Genomic DNA, 21611 nt, shown 5'->3' on the forward strand with positions numbered 1-21611 from the left:
AATAAAAAAGTTCCGAATCAGAATGGCTAAGCAAATTTAAAGTACTTTTGAGCTGTAAGAACATTGTGTGACATTTTCACTCCCTTAAGAAGTGAGCCAGTCTGGTAATGCTAGATCGCTATTAATTTAATCAAGAAAAATATTGATCTATATATCTTTTCATTGCAGAAAAAAATTAAAGGGTTTATTGCACCAATTTCATGATACTCCGATTTTAATAACTTCAAACAGATGATGGAAAAATCTTTTATCTAAATTAAAGTTTGATGTCAAGCAGCAAGGTATAATATTGATGTTACTGTTTTTAATCTTGCTTATCTGAATTTCTTAGGTGATGCTCATTGTACGGTGGCAATTTTCTGAAGATTTTCTTTTTCGTTTTTTTATTATTTTTCTAGCCAATGGACAACATGATTCTAAAAATTTTGTTTTTATCGTAAGAATTGATAAAATTTGTAGTCATCAAGCACTAGATAAAAAATCAGAAAAAATTTTCAAGGATACAAAGAGTTTTCTCCAAATTAGTGATAGAAGACCTCAATCTTCAACATAGAAATCCTCAATTCGATTTACTATTTTTAAAAAAAATAGACGCGTTTGCTTGAGAAGAAGCCTGGCTTTTGTGATCATTTTATTTGATAGTCTCCATTTTCGCCCAGTAGGTTATTTAATTTTGTTATGTTTTAATTTTGTTATTTAATTTCTATTACCTAGTGGGATAGGATGGTATTTGATTGGGTTCCCCTGCTTATTGTTGCCATTTTAGGTTTCAGCAAACTTTTCAATTATTTGCTTTGTTGCAGCCTCTGTTCTAACCATCAATCTTCCAGTTATTCGAAGCCCTGTAACCCAAAGATATAATTTATTATTGATCTCTCACTTTTATACAGTTGGTTCGGTCTTTTTCGTTGTTTTGTTCCATTAGCCGCAGTGGTACAGGAGTTTTGGTCATAGAAATCAAAGTTACCAGTGGAGATTCATTCTCATTTTTTGAAACACTAACACCACAATGCCCTTGTGGTTGCAAGCAAAGGCTAGTCCTAAAATAAACTTTTGAGAAAACTTTCGAATGCTGAGCAGACAACTGTCCTGTCTACAACAAATTTTTGCAGAAAACTATTCTTTTTTGTTGTTTCACAATTCTGCGTTTTTTAATCGGTGCAACTAATTCATAAGACATTGCAATAAACTTTTATAACGGATTTGTTTTGCATGAAAATCAATTTAATCCTGTTTTATTTTTACTAAATTCCATGTGAATACACATATTCAACATATCACAACGGCTTGAAAAATTACGAATACAATCTGGACAATTTTGATCTCTAATTGTATTTAAATTTTTACAAGCTAAAAAAAACTTCATTGAAAATTTTTTGGGGTTTGAAGATTGACGATTTATGACAATAAAAAAGTTCCGAATCAGAATGGCTAAACAAATTTAAAGTACTTTTGAGCTGTAAGAACATTGTGTGACATTTTCACTCCCTTAAGAAGTGAGCCAGTCTGGTAATGCTAGATCGCTATTAATTTAATCAAGAAAAATATTGATCTATATATCTTTTCATTGCAGAAAAAAATTAAAGGGTTTATTGCACCAATTTCATGATACTCCGATTTTAATAACTTCAAACAGATGATGGAAAAATCTTTTATCTAAATTAAAGTTTGATGTCAAGCAGCAAGGTATAATATTGATGTTACTGTTTTTAATCTTGCTTATCTGAATTTCTTAGGTGATGCTCATTGTACGGTGGCAATTTTCTGAAGATTTTCTTTTTCGTTTTTTTTTATTTTTCTAGCCAATGGACGACATGATTCTAAAAGTTTTGTTTTTATCGTAAGAATTGATAAAATTTGTAGTCATCAAGCACTAGATAAAAAATCAGAAAAAATTTTCAAGGATACAAAGAGTTTTCTCCAAATTAGTGATAGAAGACCTCAATCTTCAACATAGAAAGCCTCAATTCGATTTACTATTTTTTTAAAAAAATAGACGCTTTTGCTTGAGAAGAAGCCTGGCTTTTGTGATAATTTTATTTGATAGTCTCCATTTTCGCCCAGTAGGTTATTTAATTTTGTTATGTTTTAATTTTGTTATTTAATTTCTATTACCTAGTGGGATAGGATTTGATTAGGTTCCCCAGCTTATTGTTGCCATTTTGGTTTTCAGCAAACTTTTCAATTATTTGCTTTGTTGCAGCCTCTGTTCTAACCATCAATCTTCCAGTTATCCGAAGCCCTGTAACGCAAAGATATAATTTATTATTGATCTCTCACTTTTATACAGTTGGTTCGGTCTTTTTCGTTGTTTTGTTTCATTAGCCGCAGTGGTACAGGAGTTTTGGTTATAGAAATCAAAGTTACCAGTGGAGATTCATTCTCATTTTTTGAAACCCTAACAACACATTGCCCTTGTGGTTGCAAGCAAAGGCTAGTCCTAAAATAAACTTTTGAGAATACTTTCGAATGCTGAGCAGACAACTGTCCTGTCTACAACAAATTTTTGCAGAAAACTATTCTTTTTTGTTGTTTCACAATTCTGCGTTTTTTAATCGGTGCAACTAATTCATAAGACATTGCAATAAACTTTTACAACGGATTTGTTTTGCATGAAAATCAATTTGCTCCTGTTTTATTTTTACTAAATTCCATGTAAATACACATGTTAAACATATCACAACGGCTTGAAAAATTACGAATACAATCTGGACAATTTTGATCTCTAATTGTATTTAAATTTTTACAAGCTAAAGAAAACTTCATTGAAAATTTTTAGGGTTTAAAGATTGACGATTTATGACAATAAAAAGTTCCGAACCAGAATGGCTAAACAAATTTAAAGTACTTTTGAGCTGTATGAACATTGTGTGACATTTTCATACCCTTAAGAAGTGAGCCAGTCTGGTAATGCTAGATCGCTATTAATTTAATAAAAAAAAATATTTATCTTTATATCTTTTCATTGCAGAAAAAAATTAAAGGGTTTATTGCACCAATTTCGTGATACTCCGATTTTAATAATTTCAACCAGATGATGGAAAAATCATTATCTAAATTAAAGTTTGATGTCAAGCAGCAAGGTATAATATTGATGTTACTGTTTTTAATCTTGCTTATCTGAATTTCTTAGGTGATGCTCATTGTACGTTGGCAATTTTCTGAAGATCTTCTCTTTCGTTTTTTTACTATTTTTCTAGCCAATGGACGACATGATTCTAAAAGTTTTGTTTTTATCGTAAGAATTGATAAAATTTGTAGTCATCAAGCACTAGATAAAAAATCAGAAAAAATTTTCAAGGATACAAAGAGTTTTCTCCAAATTAGTGATAGAAGACCTCAATCTTCAACATAGAAAGCCTCAATTCGATTTACTATTTTTTAAAAAAAATAGACGCGTTTGCTTGAGAAGAAGCCTGGCTTTTGTGATAATTTTATTTGATAGTCTCCATTTTCGCCCAGTAGGTTATTTAATTTTGTTATGTTTTAATTTTGTTATTTAATTTCTATTACCTAGTGGGATAGGATTTGATTAGGTTCCCCTGCTTATTGTTGCCATTTTGGTTTTCAGCAAACTTTTCAATTATTTGCTTTGTTGCAGCCTCTGTTCTAACCATCAATCTTCCAGTTATCCGAAGCCCTGTAACGCAAAGATATAATTTATTATTGATCTCTCACTTTTATACAGTTGGTTCGGTCTTTTTCGTTGTTTTGTTCCATTAGCCGCAGTGGTACAGGAGTTTTGGTCATAGAAATCAAAGTTACCAGTGGAGATTCATTCTCATTTTTTGAAACACTAACACCACAATTCCCTTGTGGTTGCAAGCAAAGGCTAGTCCTAAAATAAACTTTTGAAAAACTTTCCAATGCTGAGCAGACAACTGTCCTGTCTCCAACAAATTTTTGCAGAAAACTATTCTTTTCTGTTGTTTCACAATTCTGCGTTTTTTAATCGGTGCAACTAATTCATAAGACATTGCAATAAACTTTTATAACGGATTTGTTTTGCATGAAAATCATTTTGCTCCTGTTTTATTTTTACTAAATTCCATTTGAATACACATGTTAAACATATCACAACGGCTTGGAAAATTACAAATACAATCTGGACAATTTTGATCTCTAATTGTATTTAAATTCTTACAAGCTAAAGAAAACTTCATTGAAATGTTTTAGGGTTTAAAGATTGACGATTTATGACAATAAAAAGCTCCGAATCAGAATGGCTAAACAAATTTAAAGTACTTTTGAGCTGTAAAAACATTGTGTGACATTTTCATTCCCCTAAGAAGTGAGCCAGTCTGGTAATGCTAGATCGCTATTAATTTAATCAAGAAAAATGTTTATCTTTATATCTTTTCATTGCAGAAAAAAATTAAAGGGTTTATTGCATCAATTTCATGATACTCCGATTTTATTAATTTCAAACAGATGATGGAAAAATCTTTTATCTAAATTAAAGTTTGATGTCAAGCAGCAAGGTATAATATTGATGTTACTGTTTTCAACCTTGCTTATTGGAATTTTTTAGGTCATGGTCATTGTACGGTGGCATTTTTCTGAAGAATTTTTCTTTCGTTTTTTTACTATTTTTCTAGCCAATGGACGACATGATTCTAAAAGTTTTGTGTTTGTCATAAGAATTGATTAAATTTGTAGTCAGCAAGCACTAGATTAAAAATCAGAAAAATTTTCAAAGATACAAAGAGTTTTCTCCAAATTAGTGATAGAAGACCTCAATTTTCAACATAGAATGCCTCTATTCGATGTAATATTTTAAAAAAATAGACGCGTTTTTTGAGAAGAAGCCTAGCTTTTGTGATAATTTTGTTTGATAGTCTCCATTTTCGCCCAGTAGGTTATTTAATCTTGTTGTATTTTAGTTTTGTTATTTAATTTTTATTGCCTTTTGAGATAGGATGATATTTGATTGGGCACCCCTGCTTATTGTGGCCATTTTAGGTTCCAGCGAAAATTTCATTTATTTGCTTTGTTGCAGCATCTGTTCTAACCATCAATCTTCCAGTTATCCGAAGCCCTGTAATCCAAAGATACAGTTTATTATTGATCTCTCATTTTTATACAGTTGGTTTGGTCTTTTTCGTTGTTTTGTTCCATTAGTCTCAGTTGTACAGGAATTTTGGTCATAGAAATCAAATTTACCAGTGGAGTCTTATTCTCATTTTTTGAAGCACTAACACCACAATGCCCTTGAGGTTGCAAGCAAAGGCTAGTAAAAAAAAAAACTTTTGAGAAAACTTTTGAACGCTGAGCAGACAACTGTCCTTTCTAGACCAAATTTTTTGTGCCGCCGGCTACGATGTGATTCGACATTGTTTGTCGGGTTTCCCACTGCCAAGCCACTTGAAGCAAAAAGTTATACTCACGTATTAAATGTTAATCTAAACACACTTGAGAACATTTAATAAGTGAGCAATAAGTTTTTGCACAGCTGGCTTGGCAGTGGGAAATCCGCACAAACAATGTCGAGACACATCGTAACCGGCGGCACAAAAAAAATGGTGTAGACAGGACAACTTATACACTTGAGAATTTTGTTCGTAATGACTCTGCAATTTGGCAAAATCCAGTACGGTTTCTTTTTTTCTTGGATGATAACTTTGTTTTGGTTAGGAATACTTTTTCCTATCTACTAAAAGGAATTGTAAACGGTCCGTAACCGTTTAGCCCTCCAATCCTTCCCTTTGTTATTTAGTTTAAATTTATTGAGTTCATGTTCATAATCGCTGTAAGAGTCATATCTTTAACTATGATTTTTCATGACTTTCAATGCCAAAACTTTTCCTTCATTATCATACATGATTTTCATCGTGCCACACTTAACTTTGATCGTTAAAGCGGGTAAAAGCCACACCTTTGTAAGCTATTATTTAACGAGCATACAAGCTTATAGAAATACACACAGCAAAATAAACTCTTGAAAATCAGTCGTTGTCTCTGAAAGCGGATCAGACTAAAGAAAAGATAACAAATTTTGTCGTATCCTAGGTTTTAAAACCGAACCATCGACTCACAATACAGAGACAACTTAAAACTTCTGACTTGTAGTTTTTCACTAAAACTTTAAAAAATCCCACCACCTAGCTGAATTAAACGTGCTATAGATTTTTCCATCTGATATTTTTAGCACTTCAAATTTATAGGCCGTCAGGCTTTCTAAGTAAGTTACAGTTCGATGACCTTCCCCCTGCATCGTTCATTGCACTCCGAACATTACGATGCAATCCGCTCAAGGCAGTTCTCTAGTCCATGCGGCTAGAGGTCCCAAATTTGCTAATAAGATTGACTGGGGCCTGAGCGGGTGAGGCTGCGGGTTCTCTTTTGAACCAATGCATAGGCTTACGACGGGGATAGTCGAATGTATACATAGGTAGCAACGCCTGATCTTTCATAGATTATAGCACTTGAGTTAAGCTAAAACTCTCTGACCCTAAGTCTAGCGAAAATGCATTAAAAAATTCAGGGTTTGTTTCAACCCTTCCTACATTCAAACAGATAATCTAGCTGATTCTGATTTACATTTTTTCACCTGCTGACACGCAAGTGCAAAAGTTTTTGCTTCTAGGCACAAAATTTTCTAAAAGGTAAAATAGTATCCTCCCCAGTTTAGGGTGTTTCTCTGCGACCGTGATCAGACAAAACCCTCACCACAACGCAAAGCGTACATAAAATACTTTAAAAAAACAGCATTCAAGCAAGATTTGGTAAAACATAAGACAACCAAACCATTGTTAGCTGTCCACAACAGCAACATAATTAACATTCAAGTTGATTTAGATACAAAAAAATGATTACTAAGCGTTCTAACAACATTTTAAGTGCTAACTATAAGTGCAGTGACTCATAACACTCATAGTGCAATAAATTTTTTTCTGAATGTCATCGTGCAACCATAAACTAAGTAACCATTAACCAATGAGACAAACCAAAGCCATGTCAAGCAAAAGCAAAACAAAGTCAACCTCCAGGGCTCAACTCTTGCAACTCTTGAAGTTCAAAGTCATTGAGTGGGAAGCAGCACAAGACCTACTCGACGAACAAATGCAACAAACAGAAGCAGCAGCAGACCTCCATGAGCTCGTTGACGAACTTCGACTGCAAAAAGCGGAGCTTGATCGCATGTGTAACGAACTCATAGAACAACAGTTGACAAAAGAAGAGTTCGACACTGTTGCTGCAGAGTCTGCACGCAAAAATTGCAAATGGCTGAGAATCAAACAAAAAATCAGATTGCTTCATGGGTCAAACCATCAAAAGTTCATCTCTTCCGATACCTCCTCGGAAGAACCAAACAAACTACGGAGCAAGGTTGTTGTTTCAGGAACCAGACGTAAACAACCAAGCGGAATGAGACGTAAAATGACAATGCAAAATGCAGGTGAAAACGCTGAGAGCTGGGATGAGGTGTTCAGTTCTGATGACCTTTATGGTGTACCATCCAAAAACAGTCATCGTGATGATCGTCAAAAAGAGAGAGCAAATGTAGCAAAATACAACACTCAGCAGCAGAAACCAAAAGAAAACAGTGAGATACAGGAGCATCGCAGCCTGAGTGAAGATGCGAAACAGGTTTAGAGTTGTCCGATTTTTGATGTGAATGTCCCATATCAAGGTTTTGCTACCCTCAATATTTCAAGCGATCAACTATCAGACACTGTGTACTGGAATTCCGGTACAACACCTGGATTTCAACCTCGAGCAATGCCTGACAATTTCCCTCAACCGTTTGCAGACAATAACTATCCACGTGATCAGCAACAGGCACGTCCTTTGTTCGGTAGTCAAATGAATCACCCATTCCCAGAGACAAACAAAATGATGAACGCTCCCAACGCAGAGATTAATCGCCATTTAAATTTCATGCCACAGCAGTTTTCTGAGCAACAGTTCCCACAGGGACCCCACAGTTCTGAATGCGTTCAGTCTACCAAAGATTAGTCTTGACCATTTCTCAGGCGGTCCTTTGGTGTGGCATCAATGGTACAGCTTTTTCAAGTCAACCATTCACGACAATCCAGCTCTTTCAACTGTTCAGAAAATGACATACTTGCAAAACTCGGTAACTCACAAAGAAAAAGACTTCATCTGTGGTTACTCTTACAACGGAGACTTCTATGAGGAGGCACTTCAGGAACTTATCAAAAAGTTTGGAAAGCCGCAGCATGTTGTGAGTGCGTACCTCACACAACATGAACAATGACCTAAGACCAGAATGGATGATCCCAGCAGCTTTGTAAGTTTTGCATCCTTCCTCAGACGTTTGGTACAGACCCTTTGACTCCACCATTTTGAATCGGACCTAAAGGCTTCTGCGGTATTTAAAGTTGCCAAGGAAAAGTTGACAACACCAATGACGATTCGCTGGAATCAACATGTACGGAGCATGAGAATAGAGCAACCCAATTTGGCTGATTTTGCAGATTGGATAAGCACATATGCAGAGGCTTGCGAGGATGTTTCTCCACAAAGACCACAAAGAAGAGGCCGGGTTGAACGGTTTTCCCAAGGCCATAAACACTCCAACATAATTCTTCAAGCCAGTTCAAACTTTCAACTTTGCTCTGGGGATCACAACCTTGGTCGTTGCAAAGAATACCTGAGCAAGTCTGTAGCTGACCGTCAGCAATTGGTGAGGCATCACATTTTGTGTGTCAATAGCTTGAATATACATGAGAGTGGATTCTGTAAATCAAAAATCCGATGTCTTGTAGACAGATGCACTGGGTTTCATCATTTAACTCTCCATCGAGACGACTTCAGGACTTCGCAGAGAACTGATTTCCAAGCGACGAGTAAAGGGGGATTTCAATCCAGGAACAACCCGGTGCATTCAAACTACGGTAGAAACTTCAGCCATACAACGTCTCAGCTTTCGTCAACAATCAGTAACACGCCAAATACCAACAACAGAAGGGGATACAATCAAAACAACTTCAACCCTCGTTATCCAAGCTGTGGAAACAACAGCTCGCATCAAAGTGCCAATCAGCACAGCAATCCTCAGCAATCTAATGACAGAAGTAACACTCACTTTCGATCAGTGACCAGCAACGAACTGATTGATGATTAATTAAAACTTCCACGCGTGCAAAACCACACATGCCGCAGAAATGGGAACCCCATGGATCAGAGCTTTTATTCAACTACAGGCAATACCAGTCACGCTCTTCTACAAAGATTTCAACATAGAGACTTATGCAATTTTGGACAGAGGAAGTGGCAATACACAGATCACACAAAACATTGCTGATGCTCTTCGAATTAGAGTCCCCAAAGGTATAAAACTACCTCTAGCTTCGCTACATGGGGAGCACACAGTGACAACAGCTGATGTCATGATCGGAATTGGTTCACTTCGCAGCTCAAAACCGGTGACAAGTCTTCCTGTGTACGCAACCTCCATCGAGCAGTTCCAGATGCCAAGTGTTCCCGCAGAAATGTTGAATAGACTTTGTAGAGATCATGATCATCTGGCCGAAGTCAATTTCCCACAAATTCGTGACAACAAAAATGGATTACTCATAGGTGCTGATGCTTTTCTGGCTACTGTTCCAAAATACTTCACTACCGGAAAACCAGGAACACCCTACGGAGTCAACACAATGTTAGGATGGACTTTGACAGGCCCTGTGCCACAAGAGTACTTTCAACCAAACAATAAAAGAAGCAGCAACCACAACATCACTCTTTTCAACCATCTGAAGCGAGGTAGTGACGACCCGGACGAAAACCTTCTACATCTGTTTTGGACCTTTGAAGGTGTCAACTTTAGTCAGGGTTCTGAAAAGGGGACACAATGAAGAGGACCAGAGGGCACTAAAGACTTTGGCTGAGACCACACATCACAACGGGGAAAGATATGAGATTGGACTCCCTTGGCGAGAAAACGTCACACTGCCCAACAACTACTTCATGGCAAGGGTTCAGTGACACGCCCTGCAGAAGCGATTAGAAAGAGACAACCAACTGAAACAGAGATATATGACCCCTATCTTTGATGATATGGATAAGGGATACATAACAGCTGTTACGAACCAGGATGCAAAGAACACTTGGTATCTACCGCATCATCCCGTCATCAACAAGCGAAAACCAGACAAGATAAGACGAGTGACAAAGGCAGCCTCAAAAAACAAAGGGGTTTCTTTGAACGATGCACTGCTAACGGACCTGACCTTTTGTGCAATCTACATGGACATCTTCTACCGTTTCGTCAGTACGAGGTTGCAGTAACAGCAGTTATAGAGGCTATGTTCATGCAAGTGGGAATCAGAGAAGAAGACCAAGATGTTCTCCGTTTTTTGTGGAGCGACAATGATGAGAAGAGGACATCCAAATACCAACGAATCATTTTTGGGGCAACTTGTTCTCCCGCCTGCGCAATTTTTGTTCTGCAAAAGTGCGCCAACGATAACAGACAAGAACATCCAAAAAGATTTGACTCAATCACAAAACAGTTCTACATGGATGACTTCATTCAAAAATTCTCAACAGAGGAAGAGGCAGCAAATACAGCGACTTAGCTGAAACATGTTCTCAAAACAGGGGGATTCAACCTCACCAAATTTCTCACCAATAACACTGCTGTGCTGGAAAAGATTTCTGAGGAAGACAGAATTGGAGTTCTAAAGTTGCAAAGGATACTTGGTCAAACATGGAACCCTGAATCCGATCAACTTCTTTTTGCGAAACCCAAACTGAGCTTTGAAAAAGAAAATATCACACAGAGAAAGCTTCTCTCAATGGCTGCTTCTTTGTTTGATCCCATTGGGATAATCTCACCTTTTGCAATTCGACTGAGATGCATCTTGCAAAAAGTCATCAAACAAGGACCAAGGACACAATTGGGACCAGCTACTATCAAAGGAACATTATAACGAAATTCAGCAATGGATGGAAGACTTCCAGAATATGCCTCCAATTCAAATCCCCCGATGTCTAGTTGCCAACGTCGATGGAACTCACGAGTTGGACACCTTCACAGATGCTTCACTTTCAGCAGTATCAGCAGTGGTGTACCTGAGGACAATCTCCGCTGATGGCTCAATAGCTACGCGCTACGTCATCAGCAAATCCAAGGTGGCACCAACCAAACAGTTGAGCATTCCCAAGTTGGAGCTCGAAGCAGCTACATTGGGAGCAGAACTAGAAGGCTTCTGTGAGACCGAGATGACAATAGATGTGAAGAGCAAAAAATTTTGGACCGACAGCACAGCAGTACTCAGCTGGATCAAATCAAAGAATCGACATAAGATGTACATCGCAAATAGGCTCAACAAAATTGCTGAGAACTCAAACAAAGACAATTGGCGATACGTACCAGGAAAAATGAACCCAGCTGATCATGGCACCAGATGTCTAGCTCCATGCTATCTTGTGGCTAACAGCACCTTATTTCTTGATCAAACCTGAGAGCGAGTGGACTTTCTCCGGTGACAAACCAGCTCAAACATACGCCACTCAAGTTGATGACAAGACCAGTGAAAAACCCTTGGTAGATACAAACAGATTTTTAAACTGGCCTTGACTCCTTGGCCCAATTAGGACAGTGTTTGGAGCAGTACGCGTACTGAAGAGGTTGATCAAACGTGACGTACCTTGAGACTTGGACGACTTCGCGGCTGACAAAAACAAGGCTCGAACCTTTCTGTTGAGTATTTCTCAGTCCACACACTTCAAGGACACAGTTTCGCGACTTCAAAGTGGACTACCCTTAGACAAGAAGGACAAACTTTTACCATATACACCCTTTCTGGATAGCGACGGACTCCTTAGGGTTGAGGGACGAATTCAGAAATCTGGATTGCCTTTTCAGAGCAAACATCCGGTGATACTCCACAGCAAGTGCAGAGTTGCCAAACTGCTTATCGAGAAAGCACATCACGACTGCGGGCACCATGGAATTGAACATGTTCGTGCACATATCCAAGCAACGTTCATGAGAGTTGGAATCCGCAAAGCTCGAAGAATTTTAGGGAAGTACTGCTTCATCTGCAGACGCTCGCGAGCAGACAATGTCAGACCCAAGATGGCTCCTCTACCAAATTTTTGCTTTCCGGAGCACTCCAAACTCTACCCATTTTTGAATATTGGAATGGACATGTTCGGTCCTTTTCACATTGAAAAATCCAAAACTCAGTTATGTCTGCATGTTTACATGCTTGGTCACACGAGCAGTACACTTGGAAGTTTGTGAGGACCTCTCCACTGAATTTCTACTAATGGCTATTCGACGTTTTGTATCCAGACGAGGACACCCTGATGTCATTGATTCCGACAACGGAAAAAACTTTGTTGGAGCTAACCAGGCAATGAAACTCAATTTTTAGGAAAACTACAATCCAGACAACAACTACATGTGTCTCCAGCTGGCACAACAGAACATCCAGTGGACGTTCAACCCACCTCTGGCACCGCACTTCGGAGGGCATTGGGAACGACTTATCCAGTCGGCTAAACGAAGCCTACTTGTTGTCCTCGAAAGCCGCCGACTAAATTTTTCAGTCTTCCATACAGTCGTAGCGGAGGCAGAAGGAATTCTTAATTCACGCCCACTGACGCATGTTGGGAGCACTTTGATCAACGAGGAACCCTTAACACCGAATCATTTCCTGATGACAAGACGCCACTTCTGCCCTAAACCTCTGGCAAACAACAGAACCGGGTTCTCAATTAAAGACTTCAAGGAGTCACAGACCCTGTTGGACCACTATTGGTCTCGTCTTCTCAAAGAGTTCCGGAACTTAACAGAGTACCGGAAGTTAACAGACGGACAAAATGGCAGCAAGCCAACGCTGAGCTCAAGGAAGACGATGCTTTTTGGCTCTACAAAGATTTTACACCTCGAGGAATTTGGCCCATTGGTCGGATCGTCAAAGCACATGTGAGTAGAGATGGAGTGGCAAGACGCTTCGACATCAAGACCAGTACTGGCATAGTTCAACGTCCCGCAGTGAGATTGGGTAAAGTGTTTGAAACTGACGATGATGCTTCTTCTTCGTTGGCTGCGGAGGGTGAATGAATACTCCTTCAGTCATGTCAAACTGACGCACAAAACTCACTCAAGCGGAAACTTGTGAATTAGTAAATTTGAATTTCTGATGTCAATAATTTTGTTATTTTCTGATAAATTTATTTGCTAAGTTTTGTTGTTGCTTGCCGGAGTGTAAACGGTCCGTAACCGTTTAGCCCCCCAATCCTTCCCCTTGTTATTTAGTTCAAATTTATTGAGTTCATAATCGCTGTAAAAGTCATATCTCTAACTTTTATTTTTCATGACTTTCAATGCCAAACCTTTTCATTCATTATCATACATGAGTTTCATCGTGCCACACTTAGCTTTGATCGTAAAAGCGGGTATAAACCACACCTTTGTAAGCTATTATTTAACAAGCATACAAGCTTATAGAAATACACACAGCAAAATAAACTCTTGAAAATCAGTCGTTGTCGCTGAAAGCGGATCATACTAAAGAAAAGATAACAGGAATTTTGCATATACTCTTTACGCATCTTCTATCAACTGACTTTTAAACAAATATTATTGAGTACATTTTGAGAACCTGTAATGAACAAATTGAAGGGGAATATTAGTCAAAGTGGCCAGCTAGCATGGGCAACTGTTCTTTGAGATGCTCGATGAAACAACAAAAAAAGTGGACAAAAGCTACGAATGTTCGTCAAATTAGCGTGATAGAAACTGCTAAGAGATGTAGTGCAAGTTGGAAGCTATGGACCATTTTGAACGAGACGTCAAAATGTTTGCGAAAATCAATATGGCGCTGTTTTGCATAACTTCACATTGATTTTTTGTGCTTTACTAAGGAAAATGAACATACAGCCTATTTTTCTACCCATGGAAAATTTCCAGGGTCATGAGCAGTCTTCTAGTCGTAAGAGAATTGTCGACATTATACAGAAAGTTATAAAGCTGATTTTTTTATCTGACGTTTATTCCTGATATTTGAAAGGCTCCTATTTAAGTATTTTGACAGACAATTTAACAATAATTTGAATTTAAATCAGCACGATTTGAGAAAAAAATTGTCGAATATAACGCAGCTTCTCTTAATGTGGACCATATATAGTCTAACTTTGGTGAAAACATTGAACTGTTTATTTTAAACATTGATTTTTTCACAGCTATCAACTCTATATGTTATCAGTTTCTTGTAAAAAAAAACTAATTTTTTTCATTTGACGAACATTTTCAGGTTTTAATTGCATCTAATTAAAAATTACGAAGTTCAAAGTGATTATTCAAATTATTCTATCCAATCCCCTGAAAGTCACCATTGCTTCAGAGTGGTGGAGATTGGGCGTCTGATCTCCCTTCTGTGGTGCAATGGTCATGATATTTTATCAATTGCAGGAACGAGCTGGATTTATTCAAACCTGGGCTTTGGGAAATAGGTTTTATTTCATTACATCGAAATGTTCTTTTCGCACCTCAGTTTAACTGAAATCGATGAAATCAATCTTGACAGAGTTAAGTTGCATTCTCCCTCGATCACTTCGCATTGAAAATTTTTCTTTGGCAAAAACTTGAGACGGTAACGCCACTTACAAAGAAAAATAGGTAAAAGCTAATCGAACTATCCTTTATTTTGCCGCTTCTACTTTTGTAAAATTCCCCGTCTTAGGATGTTGTGTTTTGTTGATCTTATTTTGAAATTACAGATACAATCTCCCGGGGCCAAATGATTTTAAATGATGAAGCAGCTCAATTTCAAAGTAAGTAGATGACGCTTTGGCTGTAGGCGTTAATCAAATTGGTTTAGTGTGATGTGAAAAATTTTTACCAATAATCTGTCAAATGACTGATCGATACCTTTTCTTATATATATTTTTACATAACAATACAAACTGCATAAACTTTGATTATCACAACAGCTATCAAATATCATCATTTTGGTCTTGGAGTATTTTTTAAGACAGGTTGCATTTCATGTTTGTACGCAAAAACTTGACGTCAAAGCATTTTTTCAAATGCTTGTACTGAGTCGTCATCATATAATATTTTGTTGTCATAAGGTTTCATGTTTCTCGAAAAAAAAAACATTTTTCTATTTCAAATTTTGGAAAAGGAAATGTGACTTATAAATTATTTGTTCTTGGCCAATAAGGTGTCAATAAAGTTTCTGTACTAATTAAATGATTTTCGCTATTTTTTACAATTTTTAATTGCATCTAATTAAAAATTACGAAGTTCAAAGTGATTATTCAAATTATTCTATCCAATCCCCTGAAAGTCACCATTGCTTCAGAGTGGTGGAGATTGGGCGTCCGATCTCCCTTCTGTACATTGATGATTCGTTAGATCCGCCTCGTCCCCCTAAAATCTTCTGTTTTGCGGATATCGCAAATTTGTGGTGCAATGGTCATGATATTTTATCAATTGCAGGAACGAGCTGGATTTATTCAAACCTGGGCTTTGGGAAATAGGTTTTATTTCATTACATCGAAATGTTCTTTTCGCACCTCAGTTTAACTGAAATCGATGAAATCAATCTTGACAGAGTTAAGTTGCATTCTCCCTCGATCACTTCGCATTGAAAATTTTTCTTTGGCAAAAACTTGAGACGGTAACGCCACTTACAAAGAAAAATAGGTAAAAGTTTATCGAACAATCATTTATATTGCCGCTTCTAATTTGTAAAATTCCCCGTCTTAGGATGTTGTGTTTTGTTGATCTTATTTTGAAATTACAGATACAATTTCCCGGGGCGGAATGATTTTAAATGATGAAGCAGCTCAATTTCAAAGTAAGTAGATGATGCTTTGGTTGTAGGCGTTAATAAAATTGGTTTAGTGTGATGTGAAAAATCTATACCAATAACCTGTCAAATGACTGATCGATACCTCTTCTTATATATATTTTTACATAACAATACAAACTGCATAAACTTTGATTATCACAACAGCTATCAAATATCATCATTTTGGTCTTGGAGTATTTTTTAAGACAGGTTGCATTTCATGTTTGTACGCAAAAACTTGACGTCAAAGCATTTTTTCAAATGCTTGTACTGAGTCCTCATCATTTAATATTTTGTTGTCATAAGGTTTCATGTTTCTCGAAAAAAAAAACATTTTTCTATTTCAAATTTTGCAAAAGGAAATGTGAGTTATAAATTATTTGTTCTTGGCCAATAAGGTGTTAATGAGGGTTCTGTACTAATTATCTGCTTTTCGCTATTTTTTCCGATGTTTGTTTTCATACTCATGCAATTTTCGCTAATTGATATAGTTCACTGTGTGATAAAAACCATACTATGGTGAATTGAAGCCTCGATCTCTTCTCTCTCTCTCTCCCCTCTCTCTCTCTCTCTCTCTCTCTCTCTCTCTCTCTCTCTCCCTCTTGCTCTCTCTGTTTGTTTCTCTCTCTCTCTCTCTCTCTCTCTCTCTCTCTCTCTCTCTCTCTCTCTTAGCTATTACCAAATTTAAGAGCACAGTGGTGGATTTAGAGCTAGGAAAGTTGTGCTACAAGAATTTTCAGATAATAGCTTTCGGTGACTTCAACTCAACCAAACTTTGTTGAATTCATTTACTTGGTGCTTGAACGAACTATAACGGAGCCAACACAAAAAATTGAAAATTGAAAATACACTTGAGAATGTTTTTCTTAACGACTCTGCAATTTGGCAAAATTCAGTACCGTTTCTTTTTTTCTTGGATGATAACTTTGTTTTGGTTAGGAATACTATTTTCCTATCTACTAAAAGGAATTGTACATATATTCTTTACGCATCTTTAAAAAAAAGTAATTAAGTACATTTTGAAAACCTGTAACGAACTAATTAATCGGCAATTTTAGTCGAAATGGCCAGCTAGCATTGGCAACTGTTCTTTGCGACGCTCGATGAAACAACATAAAAGTAGACAAAAGCTATGAATGTTCATCAAATTAGCGCGATAGAAACTGCAAGAGATGTAGTGCAAGTTGTAAGCTATGGACCAATTTGAACGGGACGTCAAAATATATGCGAACATCAATATGGCGCTGTTTTGCATAACTTCACATAGAATTTTTTGCTTTACTAAAGAAAATGAATATACAGCCTATTTTTCTACCCAAGAAAAATTTCCAGGGTGATGAGCAGTCTTCGAGTCGTAAGAGAAATAGTCGACATTATATAGAAAGTTATAAAGCTGATTTTTTATCTGATCTTGTGACGTTTATTCCTGATATCTGAAAGGCTCCTATTTAAATATTTTGACAGATAATTAAACAATAATTTGAATTTAGATCAGCATGACTTCAGAAAAAAATGTTCGAATTTAACGCAGCTTCTCTTAATGCGGACCATTTATAGTCTAACTATGGTGAAAACATCGAACTGTTTGTTTTAAACATTAATTTTATCACAGCTATCAACTCTGTATGTTATCAATTTCTATCAAAAAAAACTAATTTGTTTCATTTGACGAACATTTTCAGGTTTTAATTGCATCTAATTGAAAATTACGAAGTTAAAAGTGATTATTCAAATTATTCTATCCAATCCCCTGAAAGCCACCATTGCTTCAGAGTGGTGGACGTTGGGCGTCTGATCTCCCTTTTGTGCATTAATGACTTGTTAGATCGGCCTCGTCTTGCTAAAATCTTCTGTTTTGCGAATAACACTAATTGTTCATGATATTTTATCAATTGCACGAACCTGGGCTTTGGGAAATAGGTTTTATTTCATTACATCGAAATGTTCTTTTTGCACCTCAGTTTAACTGCAATCGGTGAAATCAATCTTGACAGAATTAAGTTGCATTCACCCTCAAACACTTTGCTTAAAAATTTTTTTTTTTGGCAAAAACTTGAGACGGTAACGCCACTTACAAAGAAAAATAGGTAAAAGCTAATCTAACTATCCTTTATATTGCCGCTTCTACTTTTGTAAAATTCTCCGTCTTAGGATGTGTTTTGTTGATCTTATTCTGAAATTACAGATACAATTTCCCGGGGCGAAATGATTTTAAATGATGAAGCAGCTCAATTTCAAAGTAAGTAGATGACGCTTTGGCTGTAGGCGTTAATCAAATTGGTTTAGTGTGATGTGAAAAATGTTTACCAATAACCTGTCAAATGACTGATCGATACCTTTTCATATATATATATATTTACATAACAATACAAACTGCATAAACTTTGATGATCACTACAGCTATCAAATATCATAATTTTGGCCTTGGAGTGTTTTTAAAGACAGGTTGCATGCCATGTTTGTACGCAAAAACTTGACATCGAAGCATTTTTTCAAATGCTTGTCCTGAGTCCTCATCATTTAATAATTTCTTCTCATAAGGTTTCATGTTTGTCAAATAAAACATTTTTCTATTTCAAATTCTGGAAAAGGAAATGTGACTTATAAATTATTTGTTCTTGGCCAATAAGGTGTCAATAAAGTTTCTGTACTAATTAATTGATTTTCGCTATTTTTTACAATTTTTAATTGCATCTAATTAAAAATTACGAAGTTCAAAGTGATTATTCAAATTATTCTATCCAATCCCCTGAAAGCCACCATTGCTTCAGAGTGGTGGACGTTGGGCGTCTGATCTCCCTTTTGTACATTAATGACTTGTTAGATCGGCCTCGTCTTGCTAAAATCTTCTGTTTTGCGAATAACACTAATTGGTCATGATATTTTATCAATTGCACGAACCTGGGCTTTGGGAAATAGGTTTTATTTCATTACATCGAAATGTTCTTTTTGCACCTCAGTTTAACTGAAATCGGTGAAATCAATCTTGACAGAGTTAAGTTGCATTCACCCTCAAACACTTCGCTTAAAAATTTTTTTGTTGGCAAAAACTTGAGACGGTAACGCCACTTACAAAGAAAAATAGGTAAAAGCTAATCTAACTATCCTTTATATTGCCGCTTCTACTTTTGTAAAATTCTCCGTCTTAGGATGTGTTTTGTTGATCTTATTCTGAAATTACAGATACAATTTCCCGGGGCGAAATGATTTTAAATGATGAAGCAGCTCAATTTCAAAGTAAGTAGATGATGCTTTGGCTGTAGGCGTTGATCAAATTGGTTTAGTGTGATGTGAAAAATGTTTACCAATAACCTGTCAAATGACTGATCGATACCTTTTCATATATATATTTTTACATAACATTACAAACTGCATAAACTTTGATGATCACTACAGCTATCAAATATCATAATTTTGGCCTTGCAGTATTTTTAAAGACGGGTTGTATGTCATTATTGTACGCAAAAACTTGACGTCGAAGCATTTTTTCAAATTCTTTTACTGAGTCCTCATCCTTTAATAATTTCTTCTCATAAGGTTTCATGTTTGTCAAATAAAACATTTTTCTATTTCAAATTTTGGAAAAGGAAATGTGACTTATAAATTATTTGTTCTTGGCCAATAAGGTATCAATAAAGTTTCTGTACTAATTAAATGATTTTCGCTATTTTTTACAATTTTTAATTGCATCTAATTAAAAATTACGAAGTTCAAAGTGATTATTCAAATTATTCTATCCAATCCCCTGAAAGCCACCATTGCTTCAGAGTGGTGGACGTTGGGCGTCTGATCTCCTTTTGTACATTAATGACTTGTTAGATCGGCCTCGTCTTGCTAAAATCTTCTGTTTTGCGAATAACACTAATTGTTCATGATATTTTATCAATTGCACGAACCTGGGCTTTGGGAAATAGGTTTTATTTCATTACATCGAAATGTTCTTTTTGCACCTCAGTTTAACTGCAATCGGTGAAATCAATCTTGACAGAGTTAAGTTGCATTCACCCTCAAACACTTTGCTTAAAAATTTTTTTTTGGCAAAAACTTGAGACGGTAACACCACTTACAAAGAAAAATAGGTAAAAGCTAATCGAACTATCCTTTATATTGCCGCTTCTACTTTTGTAAAATTCTCCGTCTTAGGATGTGTTTTGTTGATCTTATATTGAAATTACAGATACAATTTCCCTGGGCGAAATGATTTTAAATGATGAAGCAGCTCAATTTCAAAGTAAGTAGATGATGCTTTGGCTGTAGGCGTTGATCAAATTGGTTTAGTGTGATGTGAAAAATGTTTACCAATAACCTGTCAAATGACTGATCGATACCTTTTCATATATATATTTTTACATAACAATACAAACTGCATAAACTTTGATGATCACTACAGCTATCAAATATCATAATTTTGGCCTTGGAGTATTTTTAAAGACAGTATGCATGTCATTATTGTACGCAAAAACTTGACGTCGAAGCATTTTTTCAAATGCTTGTACTGAGTCCTCATCATTTAATAATTTCGTCTCATAAGGTTTCATGTTTGTCAAATAAAACATTTTTCTATTTCAAATTTTGCAAAAGGAAATGTGACTTATAAATTATTTGTTCTTGGCCAATAAGGTGTCAATAAAGTTTCTGTACTAATTAAATGATTTTCGCTATTTTTTACAATTTTTAATTGCATCTAATTAAAAATTACGAAGTTCAAAGTGATTATTCAAATTATTCTATCCAATCCCCTGAAAGCCACCATTGCTTCAGAGTGGTGGACGTTGGGCGTCTGATCTCCCTTTTGTACATTAATGACTTGTTAGATCGGCCTCGTCTTGCTAAAATCTTCTGTTTTGCGAATAACACTAATTGGTCATGATATTTTATCAATTGCACGAACCTGGGCTTTGGGAAATAGGTTTTATTTCATTACATCGAAATGTTTTTTTTGCACCTCAGTTTAACTGAAATCGGTGAAATCAATCTTGACAGAGTTAAGTTGCATTCACCCTCAAACACTTTGCTTAAAAATTTTTTTTTGGCAAAGACTTGAGACGGTAACGCCACTTACAAAGAAAAATAGGTAAAAGCTAATCGAACTATCCTTTATATTGCCGCTTCTACTTTTGTAAAATTCTCCGTCTTAGGATGTGTTTTGTTGATCTTATTTTGAAATTACAGATACAATTTCCCGGGGCGAAATGATTTTAAATGATGAAGCAGCTCAATTTCAAAGTAAGTAGATGATGCTTTGGCTGTAGGCGTTGATCAAATTGGTTTAGTGTGATGTGAAAAATGTTTACCAATAACCTGTCAAATGACTGATCGATACCTTTTCTTATATATATTTTTACATAACAATACAAACTGCATAAACTTTGATGATCACTACAGCTATCAAATATCATAATTTTGGCCTTGGAGTGTTTTTAAAGACAGGTTGCATGTCATGTTTGTACGCAAAAACTTGACATCGAAGCATTTTTTCAAATGCTTGTCCTGAGTCCTCATCATTTAATAATTTCTTCTCATAAGGTTTCATGTTTGTCAAATAAAACATTTTTCTATTTCAAATTTTGGAAAAGGAAATGTCACTTATAAATTATTTGTTCTTGGCCAATAAGGTGTCAATAAAGTTTCTGTACTAATTAAATGATTTTCGCTATTTTTTACAATTTTTAATTGCATCTAATTAAAAATTACGAAGTTCAAAGTGATTATTCAAATTATTCTATCCAATCCCCTGAAAGCCACCATTGCTTCAGAGTGGTGGACGTTGGGCGTCTGATCTCCCTTTTGTACATTAATGACTTGTTAGATCGGCCTCGTCTTGCTAAAATC

General features: G+C 36.1%; 2 protein-coding genes across 2 annotated transcripts; both read left to right on the plus strand.

Moving 5' to 3' along the window:
• Positions 1 to 9131: 9131 nt before the first annotated feature.
• On the plus strand, positions 9132 to 10544 carry LOC142337964 (uncharacterized). Its single transcript, XM_075387597.1, has 3 exons — positions 9132 to 9729; positions 9794 to 9947; positions 10046 to 10544. Exons 1-3 carry the CDS (start codon positions 9132 to 9134, stop codon positions 10542 to 10544), a joined length of 1251 nt encoding a protein of 416 aa, XP_075243712.1.
• Positions 10545 to 10914: 370 nt separating this feature from the next.
• LOC142337965 (uncharacterized) lies at positions 10915 to 12217 on the plus strand. Its single transcript, XM_075387599.1, has 2 exons — positions 10915 to 11377; positions 11625 to 12217. The coding sequence occupies exons 1-2, from the start codon at positions 10915 to 10917 to the stop codon at positions 12215 to 12217; spliced, it is 1056 nt and encodes a 351-aa protein (XP_075243714.1).
• The last annotated feature ends 9394 nt before the right edge of the window (positions 12218 to 21611 follow it).

The sequence above is a fragment of the Convolutriloba macropyga genome, chromosome 4 (genome assembly GCF_964194025.1).
Source record: "Convolutriloba macropyga chromosome 4, txConMacr16.3, whole genome shotgun sequence".
In the NCBI taxonomy this organism is placed as follows: domain Eukaryota; kingdom Metazoa; phylum Xenacoelomorpha; order Acoela; family Convolutidae; genus Convolutriloba; species Convolutriloba macropyga.

What these genes read in the sequence shown, in the direction of transcription:
- LOC142337964 (XM_075387597.1), top strand. Translation starts at nt 9,132, where the DNA reads ATGGGAACCCCATGGATCAGAGCTTTTATTCAACTACAGGCAATACCA. An exon ending in TTTCAACCATCTGAAGCGAG is followed by an intron (nt 9,730 to 9,793) that starts GTAGTGACGACC and finishes TGTCAACTTTAG; the next exon opens with TCAGGGTTCTGAAAAGGGGA. An exon ending in TACTTCATGGCAAGGGTTCA is followed by an intron (nt 9,948 to 10,045) that starts GTGACACGCCCT and finishes GATACATAACAG; the next exon opens with CTGTTACGAACCAGGATGCA.
- LOC142337965 (XM_075387599.1), top strand. Translation starts at nt 10,915, where the DNA reads ATGGAAGACTTCCAGAATATGCCTCCAATTCAAATCCCCCGATGTCTA. An exon ending in AGCTGATCATGGCACCAGAT is followed by an intron (nt 11,378 to 11,624) that starts GTCTAGCTCCAT and finishes ACGTACCTTGAG; the next exon opens with ACTTGGACGACTTCGCGGCT.